The sequence below is a fragment of the Triticum aestivum genome, chromosome 4A (genome assembly GCF_018294505.1).
Source record: "Triticum aestivum cultivar Chinese Spring chromosome 4A, IWGSC CS RefSeq v2.1, whole genome shotgun sequence".
Lineage (NCBI taxonomy): Eukaryota > Viridiplantae > Streptophyta > Magnoliopsida > Poales > Poaceae > Triticum > Triticum aestivum.
This window is the reverse complement of record NC_057803.1, coordinates 753,010,416-753,031,399: the sequence shown is the minus strand read 5'-3', so window position 1 is coordinate 753,031,399 and position 20,984 is coordinate 753,010,416. Positions and strand designations below refer to the sequence as shown.

The 20,984-nt window shown below is 43.3% G+C and overlaps 2 protein-coding genes and 1 pseudogene across 2 annotated transcripts; 2 read left to right on the top strand and 1 right to left on the bottom strand.

The window, feature by feature from the left end:
* Positions 1-2,654: 2,654 nt before the first annotated feature.
* LOC123084632 (cysteine-rich receptor-like protein kinase 10) lies at positions 2,655-5,468 on the bottom strand. Its single transcript, XM_044506124.1, has 3 exons — positions 4,607-5,468; positions 4,055-4,090; positions 2,655-3,715 (listed from the first exon to the last, which is right to left on the bottom strand). Exons 1-3 carry the CDS (start codon positions 5,466-5,468, stop codon positions 2,655-2,657), a joined length of 1,959 nt encoding a protein of 652 aa, XP_044362059.1.
* Positions 5,469-10,211: 4,743 nt separating this feature from the next.
* LOC123083672 (putative disease resistance protein RGA3) lies at positions 10,212-12,226 on the top strand. The gene is made up of 2 exons (XM_044505643.1): positions 10,212-10,526; positions 11,000-12,226. The coding sequence occupies exons 1-2, from the start codon at positions 10,212-10,214 to the stop codon at positions 11,996-11,998; spliced, it is 1,314 nt and encodes a 437-aa protein (XP_044361578.1). The 3' UTR covers positions 11,999-12,226.
* Positions 12,227-17,175: 4,949 nt separating this feature from the next.
* Positions 17,176-18,230, top strand: LOC123084631 (putative disease resistance protein RGA3; annotated as a pseudogene).
* The last annotated feature ends 2,754 nt before the right edge of the window (positions 18,231-20,984 follow it).

Genomic DNA, 20,984 nt, shown 5'->3' with positions numbered 1-20,984 from the left:
CCCTTAGCATTTTTGTGGTGTCCAGATTCACATCGAAGTGTTGTATACCTAAAATGAACTTTCCGAAAATATTCTTTTGAAGAGGTATTAGTTCAGTGAGTTATAGTGCAATAAACTCAAATGGAGCATATAGTGATATAGTGTTACCATTGATCAAGCAATGGGACTTACACATGAAGACCAAACGTAACTAGCACAACCATCACACAAATTTGAATATGTCAGACCCGATGACGAAGGCTCTACCACGAGCAAAACATGAGCAACACCGGATGGCCATATGTGTTAGAGAAACCATGTAGCTAGATTATTCACTCTAGTGTAAGTGGGTGACTATCCGAAATATGTCCTAGAGGCAATAATATTATATTATTATATTTTCATATTCACAATTAAGAGTTTTTATTCTATGCTATAACTGCTATGATCTAAGACAAGCTCAAGTGATGTTGATGGATCATGTTTTCTGGATCTTAGGATATTGTTACGTGTAACAATAGTCCTAAAACAACATTGAGAACATGATATTAGAAGAATGGTCATATTGAATTGACCCAAACATGTTTGTTATGCTTTGATAACATCGTCTAAAATCAATTGTTATAACATGGAGTGTTAAGGTTTGATTTAGTTTCTTAGATCATGAGAGTATCGTAGTCACTTCTTACAGTACGATGGACTTTGGGGTTGCTCAAACATCATCTATAACGCGGTGATCATAACGACAACTTACAGGCTCATCGAAAAGTTTGACAAGTGACTAGATAGCTAGAGACTGGAATTTCCTCCTCCGACAATTGAGAGATATTCTTAGGGTCCTCTCAGTGATGACATCCATCATTATCTGGCCAAATACAAGTGACTATGTCACGGGGATGCTGGAACATGTCAACGAGAAAGAAGAATAAAACCGGTAACGAGGATAATGGTATAATGAGCATGTGAATAACTCAAGAGGATATCGATACATCTTACCTCGGGTTTTGTGAAGTGAGAAAATGGAACATTACATGATAACCCAAAGGTTCACTCGAACGTCATTCGTGTACTCATAGGGAACGTTATGGACATCCGCGGTTCCGCTATTAGTTATTGAACAAAGGGGTTTCGTTCATACCTATGTTTTACCGAACCTACAGGGTCAAATGCTTAAGGTAAGCATGATCTCCTGAGTGTTAGTAGGATAGGAGTAATGACAATTTATTTTTGAAATAGGTTTGTTAATACTTGAAATAGTTTCGAGAGGAACCGGAAGGGTTTTGGAGTTTATCGGGCAATACCGGTTTACCAATAAATAATATATAGGTGAAAAATGTTTCCCAAGATATTAAATTAATAATAAAAGGTTTAATAAAAATTAGGAGGTTTTTATATTTAATTAAATATCAATAGTTCTTAAAAGGCGAAACGGTGGAGGGAGGATTGGACCGCAAGGGCCGTATAGGGGAGGCACCCCCTTTCCCCGCTTGGCGAGACCGAATTGGAAAAGGGGGAGGACTCCTCCTCCCACTCGGGCTAGCACAAGGGGAGGGGATTCCTTTCCGTTTTGTGGTGCTCCCTCCTTCCCCCTCAACCTGTATATACTAGAGGGCTTTTACACTTTTGAATTGAAGTTTTGGAGCTTCCTCTAGTCCTTTCTAGTTCTAGTTGGTCCTAATTGATCTTAGTAGAGATAGACCTAGATCCTCTTATCCTCATAATTAGAAGCCTAGTGTTTTTATAATTTCCTACCTCTAATTCTTTGGGGACGATTAGCTCTGGATGGTGAAGCCCTGATGGATCGTGAAGATCGTATGCTTGCAACTCGTAGAGAGGCCGTGTTTTTGGTTTTCCGTTCGAGCGACTGTTCGTGGGCGGTTCAAGTAATCGTTCATCTATGGTTCGAGGGACTCCAAGTACGATCCACACTGACTCGTCTTCTTCCGCTGCAACTCGAAGTCGGTAATGATCTGATGCAAATTGTTCATTGCATCTTTGTAGTGTTCCTGGTTGATCATAGAGAGATTTTTTTTATTTTCTACTACATTACCCAACACTAAGTATGCACCTTCCACTTCCACAATTAGTTTGCTTGCAGCAAATTCAAATATATCGCCACAATGTTTATGTGGATGCCCTTTATGCATCCATATTATGAAATTTTAGTGCCCATACTTAGAGCCTAAATCCTGCTTTTGTGTTTATACTCTTAAAGATCCATGCCTTTTAGCAGTTGGAGCTTGCAACACAAAGCTCATACGAACCTGAACTAATTTTGTTCTTGCTTGGATAGTAACTTGTGGACGCTGACATCAGACCGATGCTCCAGTTCATGCATACATATGGAATATGTACAATGCTGAATTTTCATTGCGCTTGTTCAATTTCTGAATGTACTCCAATGCGGGCCGCCTTCTCAAAGAGTGGAAATCATTGTAGGATCTTTTTGAATTAACGAGGCTTATATATCTGCTGAAAGAGCTGGCAACCGTTGCATGGTTTTTGAGTTCACATGGCTTATCTTCTCAAATCTGGTACTGGTAGAACTTGCGCTTTGTACCTCCATATTGTGAGCTGAACTTTCACTGAAATGATAGATAAAGTGAGTAGATCAAGTTAGTGCTAAATAATAATTTCACACAAAAACAAAGGAAGAAAAATAGGAGATAAATATCTTACACTAGTTCACAGAAGTTCTGCTTTGGTGGCATCTCCAGTTCATCTAAGCTTCTCTCAAACATTTCCAAAACTCGTGTTATAGTAGGGCGATACATAGGTAATACCTGTATGCACCATAGGCCAATTAATGTCATCTTTCTAGCTATCTCCGCAGTTTCACTTGTGATGTCACATGCCTGTAAACCTTCATCTTGAGAAAAGTGGTCATAAATCCAATCTGGGAAATACTTTTCACTAGATTTTTCAACAATTGATTTTACATTTCTCCTGCCTCCAACCATCTCCAACAACATCATTCCATAACTATAAACATCTGACTTTGTTGAAACCACTCCGAAGGTTCGAGAGTGAACTTCTGGGGCAATGAATCCAATTGTTCCTCTAGCACCACCAGTCATTGAAACCTTACTCTCTTTCGTATGACACAATTTAGCTAGACCAAAATCAGCAATTTTGGGGCTAAAATCACTGTCCAGAAGGATATTTTGAGGCTTGATATCGAAATGGACGATGCGTGTATTACAACTATAGTGCAAGTATTCGAGGCCATGAGCAATCCCGAGTGCTATTGCATAGAGCTTCTCCCATCCTAAAATTTCTTTGGGGTCCTCTGAGTAAATGAACTTATCCAAGGAACTGTTGGACATGTACTCATATATAAGAGCTCGTTTTGATCCCTCCAAACAAAACCCAAATAAGGTAACAACATTAACATGTGAGGTCCTGCCAATGCTCATAACCTCATTCACAAACTCGCCCCCATTTTCATTGGAGTCATGCAAGAATTTCACAGCAACTAAACGACCATCATGAAGTCTTCCTTTGAAAACCACGCCGTAACCACCTTTTCCAAGCTCATTGCTGCGAGAAGATGTTATCTTCATTACATCTGAGTACATGTATCGTTTTGGAGCTAGGGATCCATAGGATGCTATCATGGCCTCGTAATTATTTTCATTGTTTCTACTAGACTTGTTGCACAGGATAAACCATAGCCTTCTCCCTTTTCTATGCCATGTCAGCATATAAATACATAGGAATAGCAAGGTTGCAGCTGCTGTCAAAACTGAGAAGAAAGCATATGTTACTTCCTTGCGTAAACTAAAGGCTGTAGTATAGTAATTATGATTTGCAAGACCGTAGGTAATTTAGATTTCCCTTTATGGAAGATTGCATGGTGGCAAAAATATCAACAAAGCTAAATTCCATAAATTCTAGTAGTACGTGCAAACTGGGAGTTGCTTCTCTGAAATTTTAGTTTAGAATCAATTTTCAATGATTACAGGCATGGTAAAATTTGAAGTTACTATTTCATCATAGAAAAACACTATTAGTGGACCATTGGTATCTAAATCGTCACATATATATGAAAAGGTGACAAAAGTTTTTAGCATACCTATTAGCATAATCTTCATGACGGCCCTCTTGCTACCTGGAATAAAGCATCACATTTATGAGTAAACACTGTCTCATCCAATAGTACTATATTGGTTGTTTTTCCAAAAGAAAGAGATGGGCGTCGTATATGAATGTTCATTATTTTGCCAACGAAATATACAGAAGAAACAAATACATTGCAAAGCATTGAAGGGAAATAGAACATGAACTACATACGTGACTTTCCTTTGATCGAATACAGTGTTGACAAAAAAATTGGGTCGCATCTCTCACTTCTTTTTTGAAGAATCCATATGTCGCTAGTCATTTAAAATGTATTCCAAGTCTTCAAAATACACTCCATCTTGTCTGAGGCAGTGAGTAAAATTATTTTGTTGACGCGTTTGATTTGGTAACACAACCAATAAATCGACGTGCATAAACAACCACAATAAAATTGTTTTGTTGACGCGTTTGATGCAAAGGCAGGGGCTAATCCTCCTTTTCTTTTCCTTTTTCGAAAAAAAGGGTTTTTCAAGGCTTAAACTCTTTTGTGGGGTTGGTAGCTAGCCGATCGACTGACCTCTCGTAGCAGCCGTCGGTGCTGGAGCTGGCGCCGGTTCAGCCGCCTTGGTCTGTTGCACCATTGCGCTGCCAATGTAGAACGGGGACACTTGGGACCTCAAGGTGCACCTCGGACCAGCGATGCCCGCCGCCTCCAAATTCATGTAGTGGAACGTGGTCCACCACTTGCCCACGAGGCCTTGCAGACAGTTTCGGCACTGCACCGGCGACAGGTCCGGTGCGCATTGCGCCACCGAGTAGATATTGCGGAACCCTGGGTCGGGCCCTACCCATTGCCCCGTGGCGAAGAGCCTGGAGGAGTTGTCCACCGCATACTGCACCGTGGCGCTAAGAAGGCTGGTGACCGCCTGTTGGTATCCATGGACGTCGGTGATGGTGATGTGGGCGCTGTTATGGAGATATACCTCGCCGGAGTTGGTGGTGGGGTCGAGAAAGTCGTGGTGGTTGGATAGGCGGATGTAGCACGGGCTGTAGGAGAGGGCCACGTCCATGCTGCGGTTGCAGGCTGTGGCCGCGTCCCCACCGGCCCTGGTGATGCAGTCGTAGCAGTCGGGGGCGCTGACGTCGCCACGACAGAGAACCAGGGCCCAGGCAGTGTCCGGCGCGGCGCCGAAAGTGCCGGAGGCGAATAGGGACGGCGAGTAGGAGGCGTTCTCGCGGAGGGTGCGGAGGAGGTATCCGAGGTTGCTCTCGTATATGCTGCCTGCCGAGTAGGTGCCATTGATTGTGCCGCACTTTCTCCACGGCTGTGCTGCGGCGAGCGGAATTAGCGCGAGGAGGAGCAGCAGAGCGTGAATCTTCAATCTAGAAATTAGAGCGAGAAGATTGAAGAGAGCGGGCATATGCATGGCGGGCGGGCGGGCGGGCGGGCGGGAAGATTGAAGAGATCCAAGACGAGGGAGGAAGCAAGTATAAGAAGAAGGGCATTCCCTGCTGCTTCATTAAACTTATTTTATGTTTGTCACTTGGTTTTTGTTACTATGTTGTTGTCTCCTTGTTAATTACATTATTACATGCAACCGGCCGGCCGTCGACTCTGACTCAACTATTACGAGGTAGCTAGCTAGCTCATCTTTCAACAACGATCCACGTTGCACCTTTAAAAATCTATAGTTTGTGTAGTTGGTTGCCGTCTAGTCTTGCCATTCCATCCATTTGTCACATGCCCAATCCCGCCCATCACATGTCATTCTATCTTAACTATAAATATCACACTACTTTTAAATGGTTGAGTTTTTTTATTGGCGGGGTAAATGAGTTTTATTCCATTACGATAGGGTTATATATAGTTGAGAGACAAAAGTTCCCCACTAAAAGGTGGTCTGTATGTAGCCACACAGCAGTGTTATGCTCATGATTAATGTTAGTCGATTTACTGTTGGAATATTAGGCAAGTTCATGATTAATTCCAATAAATAATTCATGACTAGAAGAGATACTAGCATGCAATAATCTAGCAAACTAGAAGAACAGCAAGACATGCATAACAGCACCAAACACGTAACAATAGCTGTAGAAACAGACATGAACAAAGGATGTTGGACGTACTGATCGTTAGCTATTATGGGTGCGACAGTGTTGATGACGATGTTGGCGACGATCTGCTGCTGACGGCGATGAATACGACCATGAGTAGCACCGCCCCACTTGGACGGAAGACGACCCGTGATGACGAATTTGAGCAGTCGCGCACAACGCTTCCCAAAAACCTAATTCGTCCTCTCCCGGTGCAGGATCGCAAAGACGAACGGTTCCGGAGACCTGCTCTCCCACGCGCCGATGCACGCCGGCGTTTGGGATGGAGTAGACTACGATGGCGGCGCAAGTTGTGAGATGAGGCAAAACCCTAGGTGTTTTTCGGTGTGTCTCTAGCCGCAGCCGGTAGCTGTATATATATTAGGACCAGAGGCGGTATTGTGTCGCGACCACAATCCCAAACCGACTCGGTTTCTAATTCGTATACTTACCGGACAAGAAATCAAAACTTGTCTGCCAAGACATAAGAAATAAAACGGCAAAAGGAAGCTGCGCTCCTGCAAGGAGACGGACCGGATTTCGGCGGACCATTCACGCGCATGTCGCATGTACGCGCCGCCTCGCCTCGGCACGGCCAGGCGAGGCGAGGCGAGCGAGCGCGCGTGTGGTTTTCCCTTTCTCTTCTCACACACCACTTAGAGTGGTGGAGAGAACCCACTATATAAAGAGGTCCAACTCTTCTTCAACTTCCAAGGTGGGACTAAACTTAGCACCACCACTTGCCATTTTACACATGGGCTTTGAAATTTCAGAAATTGCTATGGGCCTAGCCCATTAATTCTAACAACCCCCCACCAGATCTCAAATACTCATTTAGAGATTTGCCTTCTCTCACCACTTGTTTAATATACCAGTGTTTCAGCAGAGACTGTTAAGTTGAACTTCTGCCTAGAACTTTAAGCTACATCCATTCACAACTTGACAATGGACAATGGACTATGCCTTGAATTGCTAGTTTTAAGATACCATACTCTTTCCTTACAACGGCAAGTGTGTGTTACTGATCGTTTGCATATTCGGTTTCCCTTATTACTCGAGCGAGGTTATAGTAATGTAATTGATGAGTTATGCATGCGTGCGCAGGTTCCACTATATTCTTCTGGAGATTAAGCTTGAGCGTGGACTAGTAACCGTCTTAGACTCGAGACGGAAAGATCCCAGCACCTATGCGGACATTACTGAAATGCTCAGCAAGTAAGTTCAATCGATCATTATCGCACCATAGCGGCAACTTTTTGTTCATTTCCTGATATCTCAAGTAATAATAATTATTTTCTTTGTCTTGCAGGGTTTGGAAACAGTTCACCGCAATAGCTCCGGGACTGCCGAAGGAGCTGCGATATATATACCCGAAAGTAAGTACTACTGGCTAGCTAGTTGTGCGCATCTCCCGTTGATTCTATAGCTATACTTTCATCAATGCCATTTATAATGCTTCATTATCAGTTTGATTGACCTCTATTTCTCGTAAAGTGCTTGTGGCAGGAACAAGGTAATGATTTCTGTGGATACTACGTGTGCGAGTTCATCTACAACGCGACTTTGAAAAATAAGCGGGGCTACTCTCAAAGACAATATGAAGTGCGTAAGCAATTAATAATATTCACAATTTCATTTTATTACACCATCATTTCTGTTGAGTTTCATTCATATATATGTATTAATTAACCCCCTTCTTCAAATTAGACGTGGCAGATGCGGAATGAACTCCTAGAACCAGATCGCATGAAAGCAATTCAAGAGGAATTGGCGGGATTCTTTCCTGACCACGTCATCAATAAAGCCGTAGAATACCATGTGGAAGTTGATTTCAAATGCTAGGGGACTGTAATTGAGAGATCTTATATATTGTACATGTATGTAGCCAGTAGCGTCGGACGTACATGATACGAAAACTTGTTGTTCGACCAATCTCTCGGAGAAGGAGAGGTCGATCGATCATTTCTCTCGGTATGCATGACGAACTTCTGTACTCGATGGTTCGCTTCATTTTCTTACTAGCTAGCGTGTCGAGGGCTATATGTATATAGTACGTAGCGTCGACCAATTACGGACATAAGAGAGAACACTTCTCTCTATTAATTAGCTAGCTAACACAATATATGAAACACCTAAATTAACCCCCAAAACCCCCAACCCCCCCCCCCCTTTAAAAAAAATAAAAACCCCAGCCGTTGGAATGCTGACGCGTGGATGCCTTTTGGTCCCGGTTGGAGCCACCAAACGGGACCAAAGGCCCCCCTGCCTAGGCTCGGCGCACCGGCCACGTGGAGGACCATCTGTCCCGGTTCGTGTTAGAACCGGGACTAAAGGGGGGAGGTATTAGTAACGACCCATTAGTCCCGGTTCACGAACCGGGACTAAAGCCCCTTACAAACCGGGACTAATAGGTGTTTTTCTACTAGTGTCAGTACATGATATGGCAGAAGTGATGCGATAGCGGTCCGAATTAGTTGAGCCAAGGCATGATGAAAACTGAGAGATTTTGCAGGGGTTTAGTTGAAAAAGCTCACATTGTAACTTTAAACTTTAGTCCTCACAAAAAATAAAGAGCTCTCGGTACCCACGCGGCTCATTGATGCCTCCAACTCACTCCCGTGGATGCCCGCGGTTGCCGCTTTCCTCTTGGGGACATCATTGCGGTTCTCCTCTCCGTGCCAGGGTTCCGGTTGAAAGCCCTTGTCCGTCTTGGACTTGGCAGCGGCGACGCTTTGCGCTGTTCACTCTCCTGAGAGCATTGTCCTGAACCTTAGGTATTCTAGGGCGTGTAGTGGTGTAGTTTCAAGTTTACCTATGTTAGTTTTTTTCTTTTGCATTGTAGCCACTTGTGTTTATGTTGGCCGGTCATCCCGAGATCTGCTTTGTAAGAGAGTCTCCCCACTACTTTGTATCATTCGATCGTGTACTTTAGTTTGTGCTTAACTATAAAGCGTGGCGAAGACTGTTTCGAGAGGTCTCCTACCTATCTATTTATATACATGCAGCTCGCCAGCATTGTCCACGTACACCGGACAATATATGTCCCGTCCAGTCCAATCACGCGTCTCGGGCATTGAACATGCACGAACACCGGATACGCGTTGTTGGCGGCACCCTCGACAGGCGAGCCGCTTCAATGCTGACGCCAGTGATAGGTCGCGTCCGCTCTTCAATGAGGAGTTGCTGCTCTACAGCGACATGATTGCGGGCAGCTGGCGCCGGGAGGGGGAGGTGTTTTTGATGGGCCAGGACGGTCAGAATAGGACGAAGTAGCGGTCCAGACTCCCGCAAAGCTCCCCATGTTTCTCTTTAATTTGCAGGAGAAATCGCACCCGAGCCACGCCTCGAATTGATACAAGACCATTTTGGATCGCTTCCGTGGTCCGGACTACGCAGTCCAAACGGTTACGGGAGGTTTACATATCTGTCTTGGAGATGCCATAAACGAGCTGTATAATTGCAAGCAGCGGTAGGTCTCCTATCAGAAATTGCACCTTAAAAAATTGTATAGTCTGTGTCGTTGGTTGCCGTGAGGTAATGCATGGTAAGGTAACTCTATATGAACGAGTCAACAAGGGACCCTCTCATTTGAGTCTAACTTTTGATTATCAATTTCATCAGCAAAATTTGAGCTTTGTACCATGAAAATTATACCATTAAAGTCCTTTGAAATACGAATCCAATGCTATATGACACAAGCTGATCTTATCGGTATGATATAAATAAATCTGTATAAAGAAGAAAGACTTGATACAAGCTACAGTGTCTTCATACCAACTTCTAAATTTGTACTCCCTCCGTTTCAAAATAAGTGTCTCAACAGTTATCATTTTGTAATCTAAAACGGCCGGCAGCAGCTTCATATATTGAAGACATAACAAACAAACAACTCGTAATTATTTTAAGCAACACAAAAACAAGTGGCCACATGACAGCCTCTGCAATCATGTGAGCTAGCCGCTGTATTATATTCTCAACGCTAAGACTCCCCATCCGGGGAGACATCCACTCTCGGGATCAATACCGTATCGGAGCACCGATTGATTTGAGCCACCCACCGTCGGCGACCGCCTGAGATGGGTTCCCTGCTGATGCCGCTGCTGGGCAGCGTGGCGGCCAAGGCCGGCGACATGCTGGTGGGCGAGCTTCTTCGGGCGTGGGGGTTGGACAAGGCCCGCCGGAAGCTCGAACGCCACCTCGCCGCCGTCCAGTGCATTCTGCTCGACGCCGACGCAAAGAGCCGCACCAACCCTGCAGTCCACCAGTGGGTCAAGGACCTTAAGGCCGCCGCCTACCAGGCGGACGACCTCCTCGATGGCTTCCGCTACGAGGCGCTACGCCGCCGTGCCGCCGAGATCCGCCGCCGCCACCGCTGCTCTAGAGCAGGCAAGGTTCGTCCTCGTCCTACTTTCTCTACCCACTCTTGCTGGCTCTGACTGTTTTTAGTTTGGGAGCTCCGTAATCTTACACTACCCCTGTAAATTCTTATGCGCTACAAATACATTTCTTCTTGTAAGATGGTGTTTTGTTAGACAGTAAACTTGCGGAGAGCTACTGAACATCATTACAGGCAGCAAAACAAATTGCCACGTCACTGGTGACTTCATTTACATGAGAACATAAGAGCAGGACATAGATTTACATTTACAGGCTGGCTCTGTTTTCAATCCAGGCCCCGTTTGGGAGCAGTTTAATCCTGCAAATAATTCTTGCGCACTACGTTTTCACTTGTAAGATGGAGTTTGGTTTTCAATTAAATGTTTTAATTTGGAAATGGAATCTATTCAATTTCAGTTTAACTGTTTAAGGTTTTGATTGGGAAATGGAAGCCTTTTAACTCATGTTTTATTTGTTCTCATTCCAGGTGTTGAGCTACTTCACTGCCAATAGCCCGGTTGTTTTCCGTCTCTCCATGAGCAGGAAGATGAAGGACGCCCTTGAAATCATAGATGAACTGGTTGTGGAGATGAACAAATTTCAATTCCTGCAACATAAGGAGTCACCAAGCGTTGATCATCCACAGACACACTCTCATGTCGATGAATCAGAGATTGTGGGTAGGCAAGATGACAAGGAACAAGTGGTGAAGATATTGCTCGACCACTCCAACAACAATAATGATAATAGTAATGTCATGGTGCTCCCCATAATTGGTATGGGGGGAATCGGTAAGACCACCCTTGCTCAACTTGTGCACAATGAACAAAGGGTGAAGCTTCATTTTGAGTTGGTCTTATGGGCATGTGTCTCTGACAAGTTCGTTATCGAAGAAATAGTCCGATCTATAATAGAAGTTGCCACGATGAAGAAGTGTGAATTGACCCATATGGAGGCACTACAGAAGAAACTTTGTGAAGTGTTGGGCAAAAAAAAGTATCTCCTAGTGATGGATGATGTTTGGAATGAAGATAGACACAAGTGGGATGATATGAGATCATTACTAAACTCACAGGCCGGCTCAGGTAGTGCTATAATTGTGACAAGCCGCAGCGATCAAGTTGCCTCTATCATGGGAACGCTTCCTCCACATCGCATATCTCTTCTGAATGAGGATCGGTCATGGGAGCTTTTTCAGAGAAACACATTTCAAAGGGAAGCAGAAAAGCAAGAGGAATTGATTTCAATCGCAAAGAACATTGTCCACAAGTGTAAGGGATTGCCTCCTGCTATCAAGACCATAGCCGCTTTACTTCGTTCGAAGCATCACAGTCAGTGGTTTTCTGTTCTGGATAGTGATGTCTGGAAAGATGAAATCCTCACATCTACTGCTATTGTACCTGCACTACAGCTGAGCTATGATCACTTGTCATCCGAAGAAAAAATATGCTTCTCCTTCTGTGCTCTTTTCCCAAGGATAGCCTGATGGACAAAGACATGTTAATCCAGCTATGGATGGCTAATGATTTTATTGCATCAGAAACAAGAGGCCAACACATTTTCGATGTGCTAGTTTGGAGATGTTTCCTCCAGGATGTCCAAATTAAAGAGGGTGTCTTCATCTACCAACCAACTACTTGCAGAATGCATGATCTCATGCATGATCTTGCTGGCTCCGTAGGCAAAAATGATTGCTCCAATCTACAAGAATCTTCATCACGTCAGGAAATTTGCAAGGATCCACATACACCAGTTCATTACAGCATGCATGAGGTTCACCATTTGTCACTTGATAATGTGAGTAACAATACTATTGGAGCCATGAAGGAAATTCTAGATCCCCGAGCCCGCACAATATTAGTTTTGAAAAATGAATTTGGGATTGAGATTCCTGTGAGTATGGCTAAGTCAAAATTCATGTCCTTGCGAGCATTGAAGACGTTCTCAATCAGTACACACATGACAAACTTGAAGCATCTTCGCTATCTGGATTGTTCTGGTTCTAGTATATCTGCATTGCCTGAAGGCATTATCATGTTGTATAGCTTGCAAACATTGAAGCTCATTGGTTGTAGTGAACTTAGGAAATTACCCGAAGGCATGAGGTATATGAGCAGTCTTCGTCACATCTTCCTTGTGGCGTGTCGTCGTTTGGAGCGCATGCCACAAGGTGTTAGTCAATTGAATTCTCTAAAGACATTGACGAATTATGTCATTGATAGTGATGCCGGCCGTGGAATTGATCAACTGAGAGATTTGAATCTAGGTGGTAGTCTTTCTTTGACAGAGCTGAGAAAAGTGCATAGTGCAGAAAATGCTAAACAAGGCAATTTGTCCGCCAAGCATAATTTGAAACGATTGTTGCTCAATTGGCATGGACCTGATAGCACAAATGATAGAGATGAGGTGGATAATAATGCAGAAGGAATCTTAGAGGCCCTTCGTCCTCATAAAAGTCTTGAAGCTTTACTGTTATATGATTATACCGGGGTGAAATTCTCGTCATGGATGCACAACTATACACTGTTAGAACATCTCAGCGAACTTTCTTTAGTTAGATGCAAGAACTGCAAGGATCTTCCACCATTATGGCAGTTGCCCTCCCTCATGCTCTTGCGTTTGTGTGATTTGTATAGTTTGACAAGTATGTGTGTTGGTAATGATGACACAGACAATGGGGAATCCTACATTTCTCCACCACCCTTCTTTCCTAAGTTGGAAACCATGATTCTTCAGAAGATACCTAAGCTAGAGAGATGGCACCAGGAGGTGGCAGGACAAGTAGGGGTTGTATCATTCCCTCAGCTCAAGACGCTATGGATTGTTGAGTGCCCAAGGTTAGAGACACTGCCGGAGGGACTCCTGCAGAAGTTCCCAGCCCTCGAGAAACTATCCATCAGCGAATGCCGCAACTTGAAGGAGGCCTTCTCAAGAGGAGGCGCTTACTGGGATTTCGTTGAAGCAATTCCAAAAAGATTTATTGATTGATCCCATGCACTGAATGCTAAGGTTGTGCCTGTGCCTGTGCTTGGGGATACCGGCCTCGTGGGATTATTTATACGTTTGAGGATTGATGTACTGTTGAGCTGGTTGATTATATGTATATGTTGGTCAAAACTGAAAAGCACGTGTGTGTGTGTGTGTGTGTATGTAAATCTGTTCCCACTCAAGTCTGTTGTTCCGTTGCAAAATACTTTAGCTTGACAGCTTTATTAAATTGGGCTAAGAAGTGCCATTTCATTTCTCTTGGTTACAACACCCCTGTGTGGTGCCAGGAACCACGATCCTGTCAAAATGCATGCTGTTGTGTTGCTGCAGGAAGAGATGCGTAGTACTACTACTCCCTCCGTTCGGAATTACTTGTCGCGGAAATGGATGTATCTAGACGTATTTTAGTTGTAGATACATCAATTTTTGAGACAAGTAATTCCGAACAGTGTTGCAGAGTTTTTCTTCTTTGTACAGATTGCATGGGTAATAAAACACCAAGTGCTCGCCCGGGGATGAAACAACCTGAACCAAACTACCATGGTTGCAACACACACACAAAAACAGAGGAGCCCGGATTTTCTTTAGTTTCCAGTCAAGTCTCTAATTCTTGTAGATGCAACATTTGCCTGAAGAAAAGGTCTCCTCCTCTGCTCTGTTCTGCTGCTTACTGGAATATTTAAATATTTTCCTCATTAAATCTGTGTACTTCAGTTATTAATCTATTTTGTGTCTTTGTAGATGTCATAACTCAAAACCACTTGTATCTATCTAAACAATGTTCTAAGAAAGAAAAATGAGGAGTATGGCTGCACGGATGGACAAATAGGGGTCTAAAACGGACACGCCCATGCATTGCCCGGGCGCGTCCATGGACGTTTAGGGGTCTGGATTAGCTAAGTACGGCTGTAGATGCTCTAGGTACCCAGGCTTGTTTTGCACCTCATTTGCGAGTCAATACACGGGTTTTTAGATGCAGCTATTCACTAGCGTGTGCAGACGGAAATGCCGGAAATGGAAAGAAAATCAGTAGACCACACATGCAAAGACGGAGAGCTGGGCGCATATCCGACGGGCCACACGCCCGGCTGACGCGTGAGCCGTAATCTGTCGGTTGATTTGAATCTTTTTCGTTTCTTTATCTATCTTGGTGGAAGGAGCAGAGCTTGTTTAAGATAGTACTATCAGGCTTTCAATTTTCTTTTCTGTGTACTTTGTTATAAATTCGACCAAATTCACACTTTTTTTCATAAAATCGCTTAAATTAATTTAAAAAGATTTGACTTAACACAAGATTAATCAGTCTTATAAAGCGATGTGAAGGGAATATGATGTTTTTCTAGAAAAAGTTTATTTTTCCATAGACGGTTGGTTGAATTTGGCGGTTCAAGATTGGACATCTGAGTGGCCTTTCTCTTGAAAAGTAGTTTTTGACTCACGATTGTAGTGCAGTTCTAGGGAGAAACTTCAAAAATAAGGTAAGACAGTAAACTAAGCTTCTAAAAATGCCTGTATGAGAAGAAAAAACAACCTAAACTACTAGCCGAAGACGAGGCACCGGGGCCCGTTCCCCACCATCGACCATTTGAGCGGCGGCGACAGAAGAGATGAATCCACGGGCTTGCCGATGGAGCTTGAAGTTGATGAGGACCTAGCCACCTCAGTTGCGAGGGAAGGATAAACCCTCATCGGGAACAACATTGTACTCTAACATGGCAACACTCGATAACAAATAAATCGAAGAGGGGGAAATTCCATTCAACAGGGAATACAACCTACCGTTGAAGATGTGACGCACCTTAAGATTGCCTTTTAGACAAATTTTGGCACTAATGTTCACCACTAATTAGCATTCTTATACACATTGGTTTCCATGCCTGAAGTATTTCAAACATAATGTTAACATTTGCCATGCGTTAGTTGAGGATAGGCTGTAGGCCGTCGGAGATGCTCTGATCTAGTGTCTTTTGTAGAGAGAAGAGGTCTTGGGTAGTTGGGTGCAAGGGGCCAGTACTTTTTTTTCGTGAAATTGGGGCCAGTACATGTGAGGTGGCGCCGGAAGCTAATTCGGGTGGCCGAAATAAGATGGACTGTACTACTATATTCAGAAATCTGAGTGGGTCCAGTCTGATCTAGGGTCGGTCACTCTGTCTGCACCGTACAGGTGGGCCTTGGAGTGATTAATCTGCATGGGCCGTACGTGGAATCCAATGTACATGGTCCGTCCATGTGTTCCACATACTCGCTTCGTATGTGATATACGCTAATGTCAACCGCTGTTGAAGATGGTATGTATGCGATTGAAGGGAGCGGCCAGACAGATTTTTACCAACATGGGTGACGGCATAATCTCTAGATCGATCTAGCATCTCCATCAACATAAGCATAGTGCCGGTCCTATATCCATGGACATGGATATCCATGGCTATCCGACCCGAATGGATAGGGTTTGAATATGCTTTTATATCCATGGACGGCGCCCAAACCCGACCCGATTGTTCGTGGGTTGGGCATGGATATAATCTTGTACCCATGGATATACCCAAATCCGACCCGATAGTATGATTTAATGGAAAAAAATCTGCTATCCCTGCTCCATGTTCACATGTCCCACTGCAATTTTACACTTTTTTATCTAAAACATGCATAAGAAATTACACAATCCCCGTCGTAACTTTTATAAGGTGATAATCAATCCCCTCCGTAACATACTCCAACACCCCTTCCCTTATTTTTATCTCCTTCTTAAATGACTCGTCATTCTCGTCTTTTAGAAAAATACTAAATGATCTTAGGTTGTTACTGGATGTTGATTTAACATAAGTGAAGCCTAGCCTGCCACGAGGTGAAGAATGAAAGAGTTTATGTTAATATTATGTTAAGCCTTATTTATATGTCTCGAGATGACCCAATGGATATCCAGTGGATATGGATATCCATCGGATTTGGACATGGACACAATATTTCACCCATGGATGTTTTCATGGGCGGGCAAAGACTGTCTTCATGGATATGGATATGGATTTGATATTGTTCAACCCGATCCAAACCCGACCCATTGCCATCCTTACTCACAATTACTGATTTGTCTGTTTTTTTGGGGTCATGTTTTTGGTGCTCGATTGTGTGTGTCTTAATTATGCAAAGCCCGAGTATGGCTCATCATGCTTTGTGTCCGCTTGATGCTATATTTTAAGTTAAAAATATTCTTTATCGAGAAAACTATTTACACTCAACATCTTACAACATATAAAATGCATGTGTTGAAGCCAAATTATTTGCACGAAACAGACACTTCTTTTAAGTTGAAACAAACACTTTTTTGGCAATGCTAATTAGATTGTTTCATCAGAAATCCCTTTTGGAGGCCAAGGTTTCATGAGGCCGGTTTATTAAAAAAAAGAATCAAAATTCATATTTTTCATATTTCAAAAATAAAATAAAATATAAATATACATGGATGCATAATGCACAAGTGTGTAAATTTTCAGGATGAAATACATTAAAATTAGAGCTGTGAAAAAAAAAACAAATCTGGGGCGTATAGAACCATATTATTCGAATCGTATAGAACCATTTTTATTGAGCTATAAAACATAGTCAACACACAGTTACGATAGCCACTGTGCTAGTTTACATAACAACATAAGAGCAGGACTAGATGTTTCTTTGGAAATGGAGGCGTACCTCGGCCTCTGCATCATGCTGATGTTATTAACAATCCAGAATCGTCATAAAAGTCTTACAGCTCACAAAACGGAGCAGAAAAGAGTATCAAAAAGAAAGGAAAAGTACAAGCGAACCACGTCAAGCGGCACAATGAAGATTAAAAGGATAAGCTCTCTAGACCCCTATCCTGTTATGCGAGCGCCATCCGAACCAGTTGAAGATAACCCGTGCTACGATCTCCCATTGGTTGCACCCAGTAACCAAAGGCTCCCTGGAGTCTATAGGAGTGAGTAAAGACCACGTACGGATCCAAACTGTAGCTCTGAAGATAACCTGTAAAAAAGTTAAAGTGTGTTGTCTGTTAAAAATCATATCATTCCTGCAATTTGGAAACTGAAGCTTTTCAATTCCAATTTATGGTTTTAATACTAAAATGGAAGTCTTTTAACTTTTTTTTCATTCCAGGTGCTGAGCTACTTCACCATCAACAGTCCTGTTGTTTTTCAACTTTTGATGAGCAGGAAGATGAAAGATGCCCTTGGAATGATTGATGAACTGGTGATGGAGATGAATAATTTCCACTTCCTGCAACATACCGAGGCACCAAGCATGCTTCATCCCCAAACATATTCTCATGTCAATGAATCAGAGATTGTCGGTAGACAAGATGAGAAGGAACAAGTGGTCAGGATACTGATCGATCACTCCCACAACAATAACGATAATAATAGCAACGTGATGGTGCTCCCCATAGTTGGAACCGGGGGGGGGGGGGGATCGCTAAGACCACCCTTGCTCAACTTGTTCACAATGACCAAAGAGTGGCGCATCATTTTGAGTTGGTCATATGGGTCTGTGTCTCAGACAAGCTCATAGTCGAATAAATAATCCGATCTATAATACAAGTAGCAAAGATGAAGAAGTCTGATTTCACCGAGATGGAGGCACTGCGGAAGGAACTTCGTGGAATTTTGGGCAAGAAAAGGTACCTTCTAGTGCTGGATGATGTTTGGAATGAAGATAGACAAAAGTGGGATGACATGAGATATGTGCTATGCTAACATGACGTCTCAGGCAATGCTATAATTGCGACAAGCCGCAGCGATCAAGTTGCTTCTATCATGGTCACACTTCCTCCATATCAGATATCACTTCTAGATGAGGATCAGTCATGGGAGCTTTTTCATCGAAACACATTTGGAATGGGAGTGGAAAAGCAAGAGGAATTGATTTCAATTGCTAAGAGTATTGTCCACAAGTGTAAGGGATCGCCTCTTGCTATCAATACCATAGCAGCATTACTTTGTTCGAAGCATCACAATCAGTGGTTTTCTATTCTGCATAGTGATGTCGGGAAGAATGATGTCCTAGCAACTAAGATCGTACCTGCACTACAACTGAGCTATGATCACTTGTCATCGGAAGCAAAAATATGCTTTTCCCTCTGTGCCATTTTCCCCAAGGATAGCCGATTGGATAAATACATGTTAATCCAGTTGTGGATGGCAGATGACTTTATTGCGTCGGAAACAAGAGGCTAACAAATATTTGATTTGCTAGTTTGGAGATGTTTCCTCCAAGATGTGGAGATTGACAGGTAACCGCTCTCCAGATTTCAAGATGGGTTCACCCATCAACCAACTACTTGCAAGATGCATGATCTCATGCATGATATTGCTGAATCCGTAAGTGGAAATGATTGCTCCATTCTCGGAGGATCTTCATCACATTAAGAAATCCATGCTAGTTCATTAATTGCAGCATGAGATTCGACATCTGTCATTTGATTATGTCAGTAACAATACTACTGCATCCATGAAGAAAATTCTAGCTCCTCGAGCCCGCACAATATTAGACCGAGGGGAGTCTCCTTGGGACACGAACAAGTCTCTGAGTATGGCCCTTTCAAAATTCATGTCCTTGCGAGCGTTGAAGACATTCTCAATCAGTACACACATGACAAACTTGAAACATCTTCATTATCTGGATTGTTCTGATTCCGATATATCTGCATTGCCTGAAGCCACTACCATGTTGTATAGCTTTCAAATATTGAAGCTCATTGGTTGTATACACCTTGAGAATTTACCAGAAGGCATAAGATATATGAGCAGTCTCCGGCACATCTTCCTCAATGGGTGTTTTCGTTTGAAGCGCATGCCATGAAGTATTGGTCAGCTGAATTCTCTACAGACATTGACGAGTTATGTCATTGATAGTGACGATGTAGGTCATGGAATTGATCAACTAAAGATTTGAATCAAGGCAGTGCTCTTGCTTTGACCGACTTGAGAAAAGTGCATAGTGCAGAAAATGCCAAACAAGGCAATATGTCTGCCAAGCATAATTTGAAGCGATTATCACTCGATTGGTATCGACCTCGGTCTGGACCTGAGGGAGATGTTGGATATGAAGTAGATACTAGGGCAGAAGGAATAGTTGAGGCCCTTCGTCCTCACAAAAGGCTTGAAGGTTTATGTTTATCTAATTATGCTGGTGCTAAATTGTCATCATGGATGCACAACTCTACACTGTTGGAACATCTCAGTGATCGTTGTTTGAGTAGACGCAACAACTGAAAGGATCTCCCACCATTATGGCAGCTGCCCTCTCTCCAATACTTGGATTTGCATAGAATGGATAGTTTGACAAGAATATGCGTTCGTAATGATGATACAGACAAGGGGGAATTATCTACTTCTCCACCACCCTCCTTTCCTAAGCTAGAAACCATGCTACTTTACTACATGCCTAAGCTACAGAGATGGCACCAGGAGGTGGCAGCACAAGTAGTGGTTGTATCATTCCCTCGGCTCAATGCTAGCAAGCATGCCTGAGATACTCCCTCTGCTTGAACACCTTGGCGATTCTAAGTTGAAACTGATGCTCCGTGGTTTGACAGAAGATGTAGAACAACTTGAAGAGAAGCTAAACATAATACCTTGCAGATTTATTAAGAGGCTGACTATAACAGATTGCGACTATATTTTGTAATCTGAACCATCCCAAATACAACAGAGTATATGGAACAATTTTTGTTGCCTTACAAAGCTGAACATTTCAACCAATGGAATAGTACAATGGCCAGCGGTAGAACTGAGAAACTTGAACCATCTTCGAAAGCTAGACTTGTCTAATTGTTCCAGCTTAACCGGTTCACTTCCATCAAATACCGTTATATACCATCTATATTGCACTTGTATCACCATCTCTTCGCCGAACTAGTGCACCTATACAATTTGCCATTATATTGGGTGTGTTGGGGACACAAGAGACTCTTTGTTATTTGGTTGCAGGGTTGCTTGAGAGAGACCGTCTTCATCCTACGCCTCCTACGGATTGATAAACCTTAGGTCATCCACTTGAGGGAAATTTGCTACTGTCCTACAAACCTGTGCACTTGCAGGCCCAACAACGTCTACAAGAAGAAGGTTGTGTAGTAGACATCAAGTTCCTGCTGCACCCTTTTGTGAGCCGGGTAATGTTCTATTACGGGCTCGATTTCCACCATATGGCCCCAAAATCCATTCTCCATCTCGCCTCATCATCACGGTCTACAAGGACTTCCTCCCCTGCGAGCCGCACTTTGGCCTATGGCTGAAGATCTTCGGGATCAAGCCAAAGTCCAGCAGCTCCCACCTTGCGCAGTGCGGAGGGGCATGACCAGCAAGAACCAGGGGGCCGTATGGTTCAAGGGAATCTTCATCGAAACGGTGAAGGAGTGGCATCGTGAGTGGTTCTATATCACCGAACCACTCGCCAATGGTCAGGCCGAGGTCCCTCCCTTTTCGGTTGGGCCTCCGAAGAAGCTCAGG

What these genes read in the sequence shown, in the direction of transcription:
- LOC123083672 (XM_044505643.1), top strand. Translation starts at nt 10,212, where the DNA reads ATGGGTTCCCTGCTGATGCCGCTGCTGGGCAGCGTGGCGGCCAAGGCC. An exon ending in GCTGCTCTAGAGCAGGCAAG is followed by an intron (nt 10,527 to 10,999) that starts GTTCGTCCTCGT and finishes TTCTCATTCCAG; the next exon opens with GTGTTGAGCTACTTCACTGC.
- LOC123084632 (XM_044506124.1), bottom strand. Translation starts at nt 5,468, where the DNA reads ATGCATATGCCCGCTCTCTTCAATCTTCTCGCTCTAATTTCTAGATTG. An exon ending in TACGAGAGGTCAGTCGATCG is followed by an intron (nt 4,091 to 4,606) that starts GCTAGCTACCAA and finishes GCTTTATTCCAG; the next exon opens with GTAGCAAGAGGGCCGTCATG. An exon ending in CATGAAGATTATGCTAATAG is followed by an intron (nt 3,716 to 4,054) that starts GTATGCTAAAAA and finishes CAGTTTTGACAG; the next exon opens with CAGCTGCAACCTTGCTATTC.